Source organism: Leuresthes tenuis, unplaced genomic scaffold (assembly GCF_036924035.1).
Source record: "Leuresthes tenuis unplaced genomic scaffold, fLeuTen1.0.hap1 SCAF_4, whole genome shotgun sequence".
Classification (NCBI taxonomy): domain Eukaryota; kingdom Metazoa; phylum Chordata; class Actinopteri; order Atheriniformes; family Atherinopsidae; genus Leuresthes; species Leuresthes tenuis.
The window spans coordinates 4,927,378-4,945,279 of record NW_027325358.1 but is presented as its reverse complement, the minus strand read 5'-3'; the positions used below and the strand labels follow the sequence as shown (position 1 = coordinate 4,945,279).

At 41.2% G+C, this 17,902-nt stretch overlaps 2 protein-coding genes across 2 annotated transcripts in view; one reads left to right on the top strand and one right to left on the bottom strand.

Annotated features, from left to right (window-relative positions):
* ctnnd1 (catenin (cadherin-associated protein), delta 1) overlaps window positions 1-17,902 on the bottom strand; it is a 250,087-nt gene that overhangs the window by 59,205 nt on the left and 172,980 nt on the right. The gene's annotated exons all lie outside the window — the stretch shown is intronic.
* LOC140305361 (high-affinity choline transporter 1-like) lies at window positions 6,211-17,804 on the top strand. Its single transcript, XM_072384203.1, has 8 exons — window positions 6,211-6,430; window positions 7,602-7,715; window positions 7,880-8,035; window positions 8,121-8,269; window positions 8,836-8,979; window positions 12,886-13,039; window positions 13,565-13,782; window positions 13,983-17,804. The coding sequence occupies exons 1-8, from the start codon at window positions 6,247-6,249 to the stop codon at window positions 14,544-14,546; spliced, it is 1,683 nt and encodes a 560-aa protein (XP_072240304.1). The 5' UTR covers window positions 6,211-6,246; the 3' UTR covers window positions 14,547-17,804.

Below are 17,902 nucleotides of genomic sequence, written 5' to 3'. Positions count from 1 at the left end.
CATAGTGTTGATAGTTTTAGCCCTGAACCACGGTGAAATGACTTGTCCATCCATCCATTTTCACCCACTTATCCGAGGTCGGGCAACAGGTCCAAGGGAGAAACCCAGACATCCCTCTTCCCAGCGACATTCTCGAGCTCCTCCTGGGGGATCCCGGCGTTCCCAGGCCGGAATGGAAATATAATGGTAGTGACCTCCGATAACAGATTTTTGTAAGTTAATGAATTTTGTTTGTCTGATGTAAAGATGCATAACCAAAGAGAAACTTTATTCAATCTTCCCAAACTTTTTCTAAGCTGTTTTATTATTGGTTGTAGTCACATTATCTATTATCATATAATAGATATAATATGATTTACAACTTGTGGAGTTTTAATTCTCCAAATAGCAGCTGTTATTTTTTTTAGAGAAAATAAACCCAAAATATCAAACCAGCTAAATCCCGTTTTATTTCCTGGGTAAAACGTTAAAAACTTCAGGGGGGTGCTTCCAGCAGTAATAATGTCGTTTACAGTTTTCCCTCCAGCAGAGGGCGGTGTTGCCTTGCTAATGGATACAACCCTCCAGACGTCACTTGATTGCTCTACACCTTGCAGCTGAAGTACTGGAACAGCTTATAGTTGAAAAAGGATTCATACCAGCTCACATTTACATGTTTACGGTACGAAATTAGGACTCAGGTCCCTGTTTAAGAAGCCTAATAAATAAGAATAATATATAACAACAAGAGAAAAAATATGTAAACAGTTAAGTAGTGAAGCTGAAATTAGATTTTCTAAATACTAAATACACATGTGAGAGCAGGAGGTAGGCCGTAATATTGCACCTATGAGAATGAATGAAATATTGCACGTTTGGTGGATAAAGGGATTTTTTTAGTGAAGGTGGTGAAGAGAGAGAGAGAGGGGGGTGGAAGTTTATAGAAAGCACAAGTGCTCCTGTTCTTAATGAAACAGCACCCCCAAATTTTAGTTTTATGGATAAATGCCGAAATGGGAAGCTGCTTTATTTAAAGATACATTCCAGCGTAAAGCTCATTCGGTGATTTCACTTCTTTTGAATATCTTAGTTTTATTTTAAAGGGTGTTCCTAGAATTCTGTTCTTAATCATTTACAGATCTCCAGGATACTGTGCAAGTTTTATTGATGAATTTTCTGAATTATTGTCTGTTATCTGGACTGATTTTAACCATTTGATCTTGACCGGGGATTTTAACATTCACATTGATAATATGACGGATGGTAATGCCGAAGAATTTTCTTCTGTGCTGGACATGTTTGGTTTATGGCAACAGAACCGACCCGCCTTCGAGGTCACACTCTGGTCATTTCTAAAGGTGTTGATATTTCTTCTGTTGTGGTAATTGATTTGTCCTTGTCTGACCATTTCTGTATTTAATTTGATTTATTGATTACTCAGAATGTTCAAACAACCAGCTTCTCAGTTAAGACGACGTACATTAATGAGAAAACAAGTGCTCAGTTTAGGGAGGCCATAGTTATGTCACCAACAGTGAGCGCACAGTCGGTTGACGGACTGCTGGATCATTTCAACGTTTTGAATTTTAAATGTAATGGAAGCTGTTGCACCGATAATAATCAAGAGCACCTTGAGCAAACAGGGAAACACCACAACGGTCAAAAACCTGAAAAGAGACTGCAGGAAAGCTGAATGTAAGTGGAGGAAAACAGAGCTTCAGATTCACTGTGAGCTGTATAAACGAAGTGAGCTTAGTTATAACGATGAGCTGTGCAAGGCCAGACAGCTGCATTTATCTGAAATTATTAATAAGAATGACAACAATTGTCAAACTCTGTTTGCTGTGGTTGAAAAACTCACAAATCCTTTTAAAAAGTCAAAACCAGACCTCCTCTCTACTGAGAAACGCAACAAATTTGCCATCTTTTTTAGCCAAAAAATCAAAACAATTAGACAACACATTCAACTATCACCAATCAATTATCATCAATTATCACAGTTATGCAGACGATACACAACTTTATGTGTTTCTGTCACCAGGCGACTGTAGCCCAGCAGACGTACTGTGTCAGTGTCTGGAGGAAATAAACTCCTGGATGAGAGAGAATTTTCTAGAATCAAATGAAAACAAAACTGAGATCATTCTGTTTGGTAGCAGAGAGAAGAGGGTCAGCATACTTGAGACTCAGGCCCTTACAATCACTGGCCAAGTTCGTAACCTTGGAGTGTTGATAGACTCAGATCTGACTTTCTGCAGCCACATCAAAGCTGTCACAAAGGCATTTTTTTTACCAACTCAGAAACATCAACAGAATTAAAGGTTTTCTCTCCCAAAAAGACCAGGAGAAACTCATCCATGCATTCATCTCCAGTAGACTCGATTACTGTAATGGTCTTTTAACTGGACTTCCCACAAAGAGCATTAAACATCTGCAGCTCATCCAGAACGCTGCTGCTAGAGTTTTAACCAGGACTAAGAGCTCTGAACACATCACACCAGTTTTAAAATCTTTACACTGGCTTCCAGTCAGTCACAGAATAGATTTTAAAAGCCTGCTGATGGTTTACAAATCCCAGAACGGTTTAGGCCCAAAATACATCTGTGATATGATAAACCCAGCAGAGCTCTTAGATCCAGGGACTCAGGTCAGCTGGTCCAGTCCAGAGTCCAGACTAAACCTGGAGAAGCAGCATTTAGCTGCTATGCTGCAAACAAGTGGAACAAACAAGTGGAAAAAACAAACATTTTTAAGTAGGAGCAATTTTTTTTTTATTTTCTCATGCATCTATGCATGAAATCTGCACGATATCTTTTAACATATCTAAGCTATTGCTTGTTTTTAATCATTTTAATTAAATTTTAATCTGTTTATTTCTTTCTTTTTATATTCTTTTATGTATTCTTAATGCTTTTCCCATCCCCACTGCAATGCTTTTATTTTATGTAAAGCACTTTGAATTGTTTTGTACATGAAATGTGCTTTACAAATACATTTGACTTGACTTGACTACAGAGAACGGCTCGAGTTCAGCAGTCTGACAGCTTCAGGGAAGAGGCTGTGTTTGAGCTTGGTGGTCCTGCTCTGAATGCTCCTCAGCCGCCAGCCTGAGGGTAAGAGCTGAAAAGTCTGTGTGCGGGATGGGTGGAGTCCTTAACGATGTTGAGGGCCCTCCCCCTGCAATGCAAACACACACGCGCGCGCGCGCACACACACTGATAATGACTGAGCGACTGTCAGAGGTGAGTTCTTGTTATTTAGTTGCCGTATTGCGTAAGTGCAGCTCGTATACGTCCAGTTTTATTACTGTGAACATGAACTTAAATGACAGAATATATCTGGGTAACAATACCAAGTGCACTGTCATCTGTCTGTACTGAAACTGGAGATTGGCAGGGGGGAATTTGTTGATATCTATTTGAATTAAATTGAATTGAATTGAGTTCCATTCAAGCCCCCGTCTACCAAACTTTATACTTGGCACAATGCAGTCAGACAAGTACCGTTCCCCTGGAAACCGCCAAACCCAGACTCCTCCATCAGATTGCCAGATGAAGAAGCGTGATTCGTCACTCATGAGCAGGGACGTTGCTAGGCTTCCAGCTGTACAGGGGCACAGCCCCCCAGTCCACCACCAACACTGCCTTATTGTACACAGAAAATGAGCCTGTAGTGGATGTGTAAGAACATTTATTCAAATTTGCATGAACCTCAACAGGTTTAACAGAGCTATAGACTATCTAAGCAAAAAAAAAGTTCAGCCATTTCACTTTTCAGTTCCTCCTTCACCTCCTCCAACACTCTGCTCCTCATTCTCTGTTACAGAAGAAAAAAACACTGTTTACTCTTTGCATACATTCCAGCTTGTATAACCTTTTCAGTCTATAGAAGATATTTCAGTAAATAGGCTATAATCGACAGGATAGGATATTGTCTCGCGTTTTTCATATGTCAAGGAACCAGACACTGTTTAAGCCTAAATGCAAACGTTGTGTGTTTGGCGTAAGAAATGACAGTGACCTACAGGCATGGGCGTCGACACAACATAGAAAACAAATATCTTACCGGCCTCCACCTTATTCTGAGTTCGCATTGCTTCTCTGTCCCTGACTCTCCTCTGTATGAATTTCCTCATGTCCATGACCACGATGACGGCAGTCCATCAATGTGTAATGGTTCATATAGCCTACTACGCTTCGATCGGCAAAATGTGTGGGCTACTGTCCGCTGATAAATATGACGGATTTTGCGCGCTCCGCGTCACACACGCATGTTCGCTGAACATGCACTGACGCACCCAATGCTTGCTAATAAAACCTCTTCACTTCACTCTTTGGAAGACCTATCCAGTGTTTGCTAAAGTAGGTTAGTGGTTGAAATAGGTCAAATCGTGCCTCTGTTATTCTTCCTTGGCACATCAGTCGTAGCATAGTTTGAAGGATGTATGTGGGAATTTTTACAGGGGCACAACGCATGTTTACAGGGGCACGTGCCCGGTAAAAAGTGTCTGGTGAGGTGCCTGCTCCAGAGAACGCGTCTCCACTGCTCTAGAGTCCTGTGGCGGCATGATTTACACCCTGCATCCGACGCTTTGCATTGTCCTTGATGATGTATGGCTTGGATGCAGCTGCTCAGCCATGGAAACCCATGCCAAGAAGCTCTCTATGCACTATTCTTGAGCTAATCTGAAGGACACATGAAGGTTGGAAGTCTGTAGCAAGTCTGCGCACTATGCTTCCACTTTGTTATAATACCACTGACAGCTGACTGTGGAATATTTCATAGCGAGGAATTTTCACGATTGGACTTGTTGCACCGGTGGCATCCTATCACGGTACCACGCTGGAATCCACTGAGCTCCTGAGAGCGACCCATTCTTTCACAAATGTTTGTAGAAGCAGTCTGCATGCCGAGGTGCTGGAATTTATACACCTGTTGCCATCGAAGTGGTTGGAACACCTGGATTTAATTATCTGGATATTTGGTGAGTGAATATTTGGCAATATTGTGTATATTGATCTTCTTTGTTTTTACAGCTTTTAGTCAAACACGTGTGTTTAACTACAGTTTCTATTTAACTTAACTGGTTTTACAGGTCTTAGTTAAATATCCACGTTATTACGCCTAGATTTCACCGACGTTAACGGAAAAATATCTTATTTATTGCTTTTACCCAATCGCTTGAGTGTTGAATATGAATCATATGCCATGATACCAAGCCGTGGTGGGTTCAGGGTCCCTGTTGTAGTAGTCCTACTACTGACAGCTGTTCTGTGAACAAGCTGGGACCCAGTGGGATTCCTGTATTAGTTAGTAAAAGAAGGAATCGAAAACTTGCTCGTGCTCCTGTTCTTAATGAAACAGCACCACCAAATTTTAGTTTTATGGATAAATGCCGAAATGGGAGGAAAGGTGGGGGAGAAGCGGCCTTATTAAAAAATCAAAAGTGGAGTGGACACAATTTATCCCCCTCAACATATTCACTGTTGGAGATGGACCTTACTGAATTCCCAGGGCTTTCTGCCCCTTTAACCCCCAGTTGCTCTGCCTCTGGAAATGGAAAAAAGGATGAAAGAACACAGTGAGTGAATCTCTCCACTGTGCAGAATGCTCCTGATCAGAATATTGAGCAACAGCTTTAGAAAGTTTTGGAGGCCCAACATCGCCACCAGGAGGAGATAAAAGCAAGCATGGAGCAACTATCAAAACCAACTGCCTCTCAATTGAAACAAATGCACACAAACTGGTCGACCATTTCCTAGAACAGCAAAAAAAAAAAGTGATCAAACGTGGATCAGCAAGCCAGCTCTGTCCCAGCCTTCCTGATAAGTTTATTCAATCTGTTCCTCTCTGCAGTCAGGATGAAGCTTCCATCACAGACACAGAGAAAACTCCTCAGACTTGGAACTGCACCGCTGCCATGTAGGATGAGCGGGTTGCTTTCTCTTTGCTCTGAGTAGGAATCCAGTAAGAGGAGATTCTGCATAAAGAGGTTATACAAGTAGCAGTCTGTTGTTGTTGGCAATATTGCTACTGGGCATTAAAGTCAATTAGAGGTGTGAATGTGTTAAGTAGATGAGTTGTTGTGCATAGAATGCCAGTAGTGCCATCTCCGGTCGATTCAGGATTAATCCCAAAACATGGCTTTTAACTTCCTGAATGTGTTGCTGACCTTCGTCCTTGCAGACTCGCTCTGTTTACATGACCTGTATTTGTTGCTATATCAGCCCATCCTCCTGTCAGAGAGCTCCATAACGGCTGACCACCATGGCTCTGAATGTCCCCGGTGTGATCGCGGTGGTGCTGTTCTACATACTGATTCTGGGGACAGGAGTGTGGGCTGCCCAAAAGTCCAGGAGAGCTGAGAGGAAGAGTGATAGCAGCAGGACTGAAGTGGTGCTACTTGGAGACAGGAATATCGGCCTGGTGGTTGGGATTTTCACCATGACCGGTAGGTTGTTGGTCAGCTGATCAAAAATAGATTTATTAGGTCATGTTATAAATTTTGGGTTTACTTTGCAGAACAAAGCAATCCAACCACTTTTCTTAACATTTGACTTATTTATTTTGCTGTGTGCATATTAAATTAGATAATGTCTCATTAGTACATATAATCATCAAATCTAAGTACAGAGAAAAGTTTTCGAAAGGTTGGTTTTGCAGACCAGGTCTTAAAGGGGAACTAAATAAGCTGTGCTGCAGCGGTGTGCGTCGATGACGTCATCCCAGTGTGTAGAAAGCCCTCTATAAGCCCCCCGATAGCCGCCAATAACAACAACACAGCAGCTATGAGCTAACAGAGCTATAGCACTCGTTCATTCATTCATTCTTCTTATAGTATTGGTGAAATAAAGACAGATAATGCCTTATTTAGAGGCTGCATCTATGCCCCCATTCACTCCGTTATATGGATCTCAAGTTATCTAAATATCTTCCGAAGGACGCCGACTTTCACCAAACTGTTCTCGGTGAGTAGATGAACCTATTTCACGCCAGAAATAAGGTCTAGGTTTAAAAATACCGGAGTTCCCCTTGAAGATGAGGGAAATACAACCTTGGATCAACACCAACTCATAACATATTACATAAGGACATTATTAAAACTGAGCTGATGATAAAACTGATGATTCATGATTCCTACTCAAGTCTAAAAAAGCAAAAGCAGTCGAGAGACCTCGATTTTGTTTAAGTGTCTTTATAAAACTGGTGTTATAACTGTGAGTTTTGTCTTCTTTTTCAAAGGTAGAATCAAAATCAGAAATAGATCACTGCTTACTCATATGTATAATAATATTTGCTACTGTGCTCATCATGCAAAAAATTAGGATTATTCTGCTCAGCCCATTAAATCCAGGTAGAAAAAGGCCTTCTGTGCTTTTATCAAGATTTTCAAGACAGTAAAACTGTTGTTTTTTTTATTAATATTGATTAATATAATGGAAAAATCAGGGATTTAATGTAAAAATCAAGGCTTTATTCAGAGGCTTAGAAGTAATAGTTTTAATGAACTGATTTAAGATTTTAAGAAATGTTTTCCAACTATGCTCCGGTTTCAGATTTATTTTCTAAATGTCACGTTTAGTCTTAGTGGGTTAAAGTGTGTGTGTTTCTTTCTCTTACAGCTACATGGGTTGGAGGAGGTTTTATCCTGGGCGTGGCTGAGGCTGTGTACACTCCCAAAATGGGCTTAATTTGGGCTCTTATGCCTCTTCAATACTCAGTGTCCTTCATAATCGGTAACTATAGAGGCAAGAGGATGAGCTGATCTCAATTGTATCAGACATGACAACATGTATATATGTAGCTTGGGTCAGTTCTAGAGATCTACTTTGCAGAAGTGTTAAAGGGGGTTGACAGAATGAATCCAAAATAATGTTTGATATCTGATGCACTGCATCAGGTGGTCTTTTCTTTGCCAAGCCAATGAGGGACAAGAAATATGTCACCATGATGGACCCATTCCAGGAAAAGTATGGCAAAGTGCTGAGTGGTGCCCTGGTGCTGCCTTGTCTGCTGGTGGATGTGTTGTGGGTGTCCTGCACTCTGCTTGGTTTAGGTGAATATACATGCTCAGCAGGCAATGAGCAAATTTGCTGGTAACTAAAGCAGTTTAAATCCTTATTGTGCGTGTTTTCTAACAGGAGCAACCATGAGTGTGATACTGGACTTGCGCTACATGTATTCTGCGTGGATCTCGGCAGCTGTGGCCATAGTATACACTTTGTTAGGAGGCTTGTATTCAGTGGCCTACACTGATGTCATTCAGCTCGCTCTAGCATTCCTCAGTTTGGTAAGTAGGAGTGCCCTTTACTGGACATGTGAACACAAACAGTGCAGTATGTGTAGTCAGATGCTGCTGCTTTATAATGTACTGATTGGTGAACTAAAGCGTGTTGCTCAAGGCAGAGCTGTTGTCATTAAATGTCTGTGTAGTGCTGTTTGCACGTGTTGATTCTCACAGTTTGAAGCAGTAAAAGTGTGAAAGACATGGAGAATTTCACAGACTCATTCAAGTTAGGAAGCTTTGACTCATGTCCATCCCTCACGTTTTTTTATCTGAGAGTTTTAAATAATGTGATCTGAATCAGCAGCAAAGTTTTACTGGCTGTCTTTGCACTCGCTCCAACTCTCAAACAGGTTTCCTCAGATTTGAATTTTTCTGTAATGGCGCTGACAAACATATGGCGCACCTGTTGGCATTTGGAACGACACATTCAAAGACACAGACTCCTTTCGCAGGAAAGGGGAGAGAAAAAAAGCCAATCATGGTTTAGTGTGTGAAAAAAATAGCTCGAGCATAGATATTTGTTGAAATAAACAAGTTCTGCTGTGTTTTGTGTGGTGATCTGTTCGCAGTGGCTGTGTGTTCCCTTCCTTCTTCTCAACCAAACATCTGTAAACCTCGACAAGACAGCTTTCACCCACATGTTTCAGGAGCCTTGGGTTGGCACTCTGGACAAAGACAGTGCCTGGAAATGGATTGATGATTTCTTAATGCTGGTCAGTAATTCATACCTCCATGACTTTGGCACTGTTTAGGCAGGGCATTAACATACACTTTGGTCAGTCTGATCAGCCTCACATGCATTGGGGAGGCACTGAGCCCTACATGCTGGCAGAATGTGGCCTCAGACCACCTCTGACTCTGACTCTGATCGATGGGGTCTCAAGATGTTGTGCACCTGTAGAGCTGTGAACTTGACTGGATCACTTGAAATGTTTGTTAAAGCCAGGTGTGACCAGGACCAATTCATTTCCTTCTCCAGCTTATGATTGTGAATTTTACATTCCCAGTGACAGATGATGCCTCAGTGACACACATGACTCACTCATTACGACATTTATTCCACTTTCCCTTTTATATATGATTATTTTCTGCTGTAAAGGTAGAAAAATAGGTAAACACCATCTTCTTTTGCAGTCTTACTCTTTTTAAATCAGTTTTAAAACTGCTGCTGTGACAAACTAAAGTGAAAAATACAACTAGAAACTGTCTTGTAATGAGACTAGTCTTGATGATACTGAGTTCTTGGATATGTGTGTAGACTGGATGTAGATACTCCAAGAGAGGGTTAGAATTAGATTACAAATTTAAATTAATGTGGGACAGGAGGGTTAAGTGCAAAGGGTATCGAGGCCCACCTGCTACACTTTAGTCTGACCACAGCAGTCTTCAAACTTAATTTTCATCTTAACTACACACAAGTAAAGCCCTCTGGTTGTGTTTGTGTTTAGAAACGTAATTGGCAGGCAGAGATAAGACGAACTCCGTACGTTGGCAGGCTTACAGCTGGCATAGTGAAGGCAGTTTAAACAAACCAGGTCAAGAAAACAGATGTGGGCAGACAGAACTGGACTGTGATGGAAGACTTTGGACAATATTGATGACCTGGCAGCTTTAATGGGGTGAAGGTTACTCAAAACAGATTATTTTTTTGTTGTTTTTCTGTGTTCATTGACCTTAGCTGTATCTTTTCAACAGGATTGTGTGAATGAACGCTGGACCATTCATAGCTCTGTGTTAAGAAAATTCTCTCAAAATGAGGCTCAGAGTCGCTGGAGACATTTAACACAAAACATTTATTCTTACAGCAAGGAGACAAGGCTGCACAACATGTCAGGAAGCTGACCCACAGTTGTCTGAGTTCAAAAAATGATACTATTCATGCTATTTATGTTTAATCACCAGCCACACAAGTTATGAGACATAAAGTTCAGACAGTAGACAAAACAACAGTGTGAGGAAGCCTCCCCCATCACATAGTACTTATTTTCATGTAATATATATATTTTTTTTTTATTTACATTCTTTGCATAACCTTGTAACTTCTGCATCACTGTTCAACACTTCAAAGAGATTATCTTTGAACAAATCACTGAGAATTCACGCTGGGTCATGCAAGGCACTGCTTTGCACTTTAAACGTCATCTGCATCCTCGTCTCCATCGTCCTCGAGTAGCTTGTCGTCATCGTCACTCTCTACCTGTTGATGCATTGTGTCAGTGAAGGGGTCGTTGTTCCCTGAGTTCTCTGCCAGCTCTGCTGAGAGTGATATGAGTCCCTCTAAGGCCTTGGTGATGCGGCCATCTGGGGAAGTATTGTTAGGAATAAAGGTGCAACAGAAAGTTCCAATCATTTTACACAGCCCTCCTTTCTCTGCCAGCAACATATCCAAAGCCATCCTTTTTGGCCATGCCATAAGGGAAGTTGGACCTAATTGTTCAGCAATGCCATGTAGATGTAATTTATTCAATCAACATTCTTATTTATTGTTGCCCACCAGAAAAGTAAATATTCAAAACCTGAAACAACTTGATTTCTAGCTTTAAAACCATCTGGGACTCCTCAGAACCCCAATGCTATCCAGGTACACTCTGTTGTCAAATGAACCTCCAGGCACAGTTGAACGCTTGAGACGTTGCAGCTTCTCCGGAGAGAGTTTGAGGCCTTAAAGTCCCCCACAGGGAACAGATGGCCTCAGTTTCATATCCCCACACAGCCACCAAAAGTCTGCGCTCATGGAAGTCTGGTTCCAAAACCAAGACGTTGAGTAGTTACCTGAGTGACATTGATGGATTCTTGACAATAATCTGACATGAGTGTACTCACATTCTTACCCGTACCCCTGTGACTGAAACATGTATAATTACCCCTATAAGACAACGCTGAGGGCAGTACATCTCTTTTCTTAACTGCTGGAACAACAAAGAAAGAGTTTTACGTTGCTCTGTGTTAGGTACAAAAGAGTCATTATACAATTGTAATGCACATTGTAAACCAGTTGCTTAATTTAAATGGTGCAGTTCCTAAATGTGGTCTGACTTTAGCACACGCGATACAATTAGATTGATTACTCTGACGGTTACCTCCTCATGTGATAACTGAGCATAAGTCACCTGTCACCCCATCTATTCCTGTAACAAAATGTAGGTTCACAAGTTGTCTATTGGACCTGAGGGACCTCCATCTCTGTGGTCAGCCTGTGTCCAGGGAGTGGGGGCGATTCCTTGTAAAGCATCATCTTTAGTTTTGTTCATCTGGGCTTAATACCATAGAATTAGGAGTATTATAATAAGAGCAAAGACTAACAATACTCAGCTGGTTCCTTTTAACCCTTGTCTGTCCCTTTTACCTGTTCTATTTTATCCACATTCTCGTTTTAGCCGTCGTTTTCGTCACTGAGGTTGGGACAAACCCCCTCCTGAGAGAATTCCCCTTTGTAGTCAGACTAATCTTTCCCTTCCCCTGCAAGTCGTGACCTTACTATTTTACAGTGTGATAAGTGCATCCAGGATATATTATTTTAGCTGCTGTGGGTGGTGTAAGTAATACCTGATATGGATCTTCCCACTTCCCACCAGTTCTTTTTCTTTATCACTTTGGTGAGGATCCAGTCTCCGGGTTTCAGAGATTCCTCCACAGGTTCACCTGGAACAGACTGGACAGAAGAGCTCTCTCTGCTTGTTAACATTTTAACCATGTACTCTGCTAAGGTTTCTTCTCTTTCTTTATCATGCCTGGTGGAAGTACAAATTATAAACCATACATAATCTGAAATAGAGTTAATCCTACGCTAGTTGGAATAATATGCATGTTTAGGACTGCTAGCGGTAAACAATAAACCCGATTTTCCTGTTTCTTCTATGATTTTCTTCAGCCTTGACTTGATTTTTCCATTGTGTGGATGATATGCACAGTGGTTTCTAAGGTCTATTCCTAAGTCCTTTAACCATCAGGGAGATGACATTGTTTACAAAGTGTGTTCAATTGTCACTGTAGATCTTTTCAGGAATTTCAAATCTAGGAATTATTTATTTTACCAGTGCTTTTGCTACTGATAGTGCAGCTGCTTATGCATACATATTTGACATGTTAGACATAACTTCTTAGAGTAAATAATAAAGCCATACATCGGAAATACCTTTTTATCATTACTACTATCCCTCCTGGTGAGACATGACACGGTCCATGGCTCAATTCTGCACCTTAATTCATATTTATCTGCAGGCTTAGAAGCTGCTGATAGTGTTAATATATTACTCCACTTGGACAACTCTCTGGTCACTGTGGCTATTTTTAAATGCGCCATTGAAAACAAACCTTGACATGACTTGTTATGACTCTGATTTACTGCAGCTGTCTTTAAATGTCTCTTTAAGTAAGCCAATGGTGATATCTGACTCCCGTAGCACATTTTATTGCTGTGTTTCTGTTACTATCCTAATAATCTCTCTTTAAACCTTTCTGTAAAGTACTTTGCTGCTCTGTTATGAGAACAGATAAACTGCTTCACAGATGTGCTACAGTTAAATAATTAAATGGTTTATTAAGCTCGACTATAAATGACCTCCTGCATTTCAGGTCTCTGCTCATCTGATTTCACTCATCCAGCTCTTTTTTTCCAGGGCCTCGGGAGCGTGTCGTTTCAGAGTTTCCACCAGAGGACGCTGTCCGCCTCCTCATCAGCGACGGCTCAGTTAATCTGCTATGCTGCTGCATTTGTCATCGCCATTCTGGGAATCCCTCCCGTCCTGGTTGGGGCCGTCGCTGCCTCCACAGGTGGGAATTAAGTTGGAAATTACATGGAGTTATTCGTAAATCTTGGACAAATTGATTTCATTATTATTACAACAAACGCCAGTTTGTAAAGCAATAGCAAACAGAACCAGCTCCTCCTGGCCGGTACTCTCTCTCTCTTTATATATATCTACGTTATCTATATCTACATGTACTTCTGTATGGAAAGCCTCTCTGTAAGAATATACTTACAGCTCTGTATAACATGCACAACAGCATTGTTCAAGCTATAAAACAACTTTCCCTGCAGTGAAAAATATTTCAGATGCATACTCGTCATGCCACCTGTCAGCATCTTAAGCTAGGCAGGAAAAGTCAGTGACAGCTGGATGTACAAAGTGGAACATTTAGAAGCTCAAGAGATGGTTATTTACCTCAAATGTGTGAATTAAGATGAAAGAAACACACTTAATTTAGACTCCAACTTAGATTCCAAACCCTGACTCTGTAGCGCTGCCTAATAAACCTATTCACACACAATTTAAAACAATATTGTCTTTCCTCTAGACTGGAACTTGACAGGGTATGGTTCTCCGGCTCCACATTTACGTGGTGAGCACAGTTTGGTTCTGCCCCTCACCCTACACTACCTCACTCCACCTTACATTTCCATAATTGGAATTGGAGCTGTGGCCGCCGCTGTCATGTCGTCCACAGACTCAGGCCTGTTGTCTGCAACTTCTGTTTTCTCCTCAAACATCTACAAGAACGTCCTGCGTTCACAGGTAAAGGGTGTAAGACGTGGTTGATGGCAGCAGCTTAGTTGCACATTGTGTCTTGTGAGATTTAGGTTAGGACTGGACTGACTCTGCCTTTCCACTCAAATAAAAATAAGACAAACTAATCACTTGAATACACTTTGAAAAGCACATGTACATGAACGAATGAATGATTCTGCATCTCCTCTCTGACTACATGTCTGCAGGCATCAGACAGTGAAATGCAGTGGGTGATTCGGATTTCAGTGGTGGTGGTGGGTTTGGTTGGGACATCGATAACCTTCTACACCAACAGCACTCTGGTCCTCTGGATTCTTGGAGCAGATGTTTCCTACACGCTCATGTTCCCACATCTGGTCTCCGTGCTCTTCTTTAAAGTGACAAACGGTTATGGTGCAACGGTGGGCTACATCGCAGGGATGACCCTGAGGATTCTGTTGGGAGAAAACATTTTAGGGATTCCCGTTGTTCTTCCTCTTCCAGGTTGTACTCTGGAAGGTGGCGTCTATGTGCAAAAGTCCCCTGTCAGGACGGTGTCCATGCTCTGCACCTTGGTAACCATCTTGGTTTTTTCCTGTCTGGCTTTTTTCACATTCGACCGTGGCCTGTTGCCTGAGAAGTGGGATGTTTTTAACGTAAAACGTAGTGTTACTGTACCACCGGCAGGCGCTGTCACCCAGAATCTCAGAGAAGAAGCCAGAAGTGATTCTGAGAGTGATGAAAACACCCAGGGAGTTGCCTTACAAACACTGTCACAGACGGGAATGTAACTGTATACTGTGCTGAATATGTGAAGTTATCGCCCTGCCTCTCATTTTGATTTCACTAATTGTGTAATTGTGTATATTTCCACTTTTGGTAAATTATAGCTCTCTTTATCTTAATCTGCCAGCAGCAAATAAGTGCTGACGGTCATGTTGTCACTGGCTTTAAAAACCTTCTTTCACTGTGCATGTATCTATTCTTTTACACATTTATGTTTTTGGAAATAAACCACATCTAGTAAAAAACAAAAAGAAGATTACACCAATTAACGAAGAGTATTATAGAAATGTGTTCCAACTACAACTGTGAATAATCTACAGACCTCACATTGTACATTTTTTTAATGAAGGAAAGGTTTTTGATCTGCAAATGTGTATTTTCAGACCTTTTAACAATAGAAACAATATATTTGTGCTGTTTTCTCCCTGCGAGGTAACAGCAGGAGTCAGGAGTGCACTGTGACACAGTGCCTGTAGGAGGAAGGAACTATTTAGTGTATTTAACTCATGTGACAACATGGATTTATGTAATCAATTCTGCCCTTTACACTTTTATATGTTTCTTAAATGAAACTGTTTTGTACAAATTATCATATTTGTTTATTCTGCTCTTTCAGGGGACAGCCACCACAGAATTATCAGATAATCTGTGTTTATTCACACGACCCTCAGTCCCTGTTGTTTTACAACACTAATAGAAAACTTAAGCCAATGCTGAGACCATCCAGCTTGTTGTCAGAACTCGGTTTAAAGGCTGATGGTTTTAGAGCCACATCCAGCTATTCCGACAGCGTGGCTTCGTAGGAGAAGACTCCGGCTGCTGGACTGACCTCCCTGCAGTCCAGACCTATTAGAATAAAACAAAGAGGACTGAAGTGACTGCTGAGCAGCTCCAATCCTCTATCAGACAAGAAAAGGACAATATTTCCAGCAGCAGGTCTCCTCAGTTACAGCTTTATTACAATATCCTCTATTTTGAATAGAAATATTTGTGTTTTTGATTACATTCAACAAAGCATCCCAACTTTTTTGGACTTAGAGTTGCACAAGTGCAGTTTTACGATGATACGCATGAAGGCTGCTAATGATTATCATTGTGCAGAATGTATTTTGACAGTATACACCATGGAGTAACAACAATAGCGATGATTTAGAAGGCTTTTCTGCTCGTAGAACTTTATAGATTCTCCTCTTGAATTAATAATGTTTGCATTCCCAGTAAATCAAACCAGCGTGCCAACGGGCTAAATTTGCTCCCGCTGTGTGTAACACAAGCCTTGACAGGCAGAAAATCTTCAACAGATGGCCTTGTTTTTGGCCCTGAGATTTTCTGCAGGACCAGCAGGTTTACCAAAACAATCTTATATGGAGATAATAACCTTGTGAATCTGCAGGACTGATCAGTTCATGGATGCCTCGTGGGATTATCCGAATTAGCTGAGTATTCTGTAAAAAGACCTTAACTTTACTGGCATGTCATGAGTTGACATTTGACAGCAAGAGGTTGTCTCCATATGACATAGATAGGAGCGGTTGTTTAGGGCTTAGTGTGCTAAGGTGAAATATGGATCAATCTATTTTAGGAGAGTAAGACCTCACGGGCCAACATAAATCTTGATAGTAACTGTCGCATTACGTTGTGCCATGTTATTTCCACCAGCAGCTATGACTGTTGCCCTGGATTTGGAAACAGAAATAGTGATCAACTGTTTAGCGGCTGACCCTCTGTTAGATGTGTAGCATTTAAAGCTAAAGACAGCTGTTATACAACCGAACTGAAGGTTAAAACCAGCCTGCACATACACAGCTGTACACCCAGCTGGTGTTACAGTGCAAGATGTCCGTGAATGTATCCAGGTCATCTTTCTCTATAAGGGCAACTTGAGTCAAGGGCAACTGGACTTGGCATCAGATCCTTCAAGGTGCTTTACCTGTCATCAAGCCCAGTTTCCCTAAATCGCTACTAAAAACCTTACTTCATTATACTTCAGGACTGATAGTCCTGTATTTGGATCCGCAACCTCTGCTCTTCCCATGACAACTAATTCTCAAAGACCAGCATACAACCTGGAAATGTCTTTCTGCTGGAACTTCTCTCTTTTAGTCCATTTCCCGCCTCCCACCACATTTCAATGCATGCCTTTTCTACCTCGTTTCCAGCTGAAATTGGGATTTAGGACACTCTGTCTTTGTAAAAACCTGATGTGCATTTCACCCTGATGACATGTTCCAGTCTTTTGTTTTTGTGCTTCAGGCTACTTCAGCATCAATCATCTCCTCATATCGCTCTGATCTTGAGTCAGTGACATACCCCTGCTTTTATCCCTCTTTCTGTCCTTTTCTTCTCTTCTGTGTTTTACTGATCTAACCTGTCTGCCTGTTGACAGCTGCAGAAAGACATTGGGCCTAAAGCAAGAACTGTTTGTACGAACAAATTTGTTCTTAAGTCGTGACGGCAAGTTATTTAAGAGAATTTCACCAATGTTTTCGTATTTTAAGATTTCTTTCAGATTCAGATTTTACGAGTGACCCGGACCTGTCGCAGGCGTTTAGTAAAATAGTCTGTTTTAAATAGCTGTATAAATAGCTGTTATTCAAGTCAAGTTTGCTTGTGTAGTGGACCTAAGAGTTGTATAATGCAACTCAGGTAGCCACTTCTTTAGCTCCTCCCCATGTTGTGTGGGGTGACTAAATAAAGGCTCAAAGTGGCTCCATTCAGCCTCTTGCTGAGCTGGTGCAGTTACCTGATCAAGGTGGTGAGGAGGGTCCCTATCGTGTGTGTGTGATGAACTCTGGCTTCTCACTAACGTGTTGTTTTGTCTTTTAGGTTTACTTGCTGCTGTGCTGTTTTGTGCAGTTCTGTTATACAGTTTTGGTTTGTTTCACTTTGTTCTGCTTTGTGTAGTTCTTTGTGTATTCAGTTTGGTTAGTTTAAGTATATTTTTGTCCCATTTATATTTGTAAAGTTGTTTTATGGATTAAGTTGCTGGTTTTATTAACCCTCTTTGTTTGTTGTTCCTTTGAGCTTCAGTGTGGCCTGATTGTCATCAGGTGGGTGGCTAGGCACTGTGGTGAGGACCTCACTTCCCATTTTGTATGCAAGTAGACACTGGAGCACATCTCGTGTGGTTGTAGAGGTTTCTTTTTGTAGTGTTGCATCCCAGGTTAAGGAGGAGGGACACACGCACCCAGTAGTATGCCTCCCACTGAGACTCCAGCCCACTGATTTTAGTTTTCTGTTGTTATTTGGATTTTTACATGGTTATAGCTGTCCCTTTTAGCTTCCTTTTTGTTAATAAAAATAATTTTACAAACGTATCTTGTGTTTAACCCTTTTTTCTTTTTCTGCAGCAGCAGTTTTA

What these genes read in the sequence shown, in the direction of transcription:
- LOC140305361 (XM_072384203.1), top strand. Translation starts at nt 6,247, where the DNA reads ATGGCTCTGAATGTCCCCGGTGTGATCGCGGTGGTGCTGTTCTACATA. An exon ending in CTGCACTCTGCTTGGTTTAG is followed by an intron (nt 8,036 to 8,120) that starts GTGAATATACAT and finishes GTTTTCTAACAG; the next exon opens with GAGCAACCATGAGTGTGATA. An exon ending in GGCCGTCGCTGCCTCCACAG is followed by an intron (nt 13,040 to 13,564) that starts GTGGGAATTAAG and finishes TCTTTCCTCTAG; the next exon opens with ACTGGAACTTGACAGGGTAT.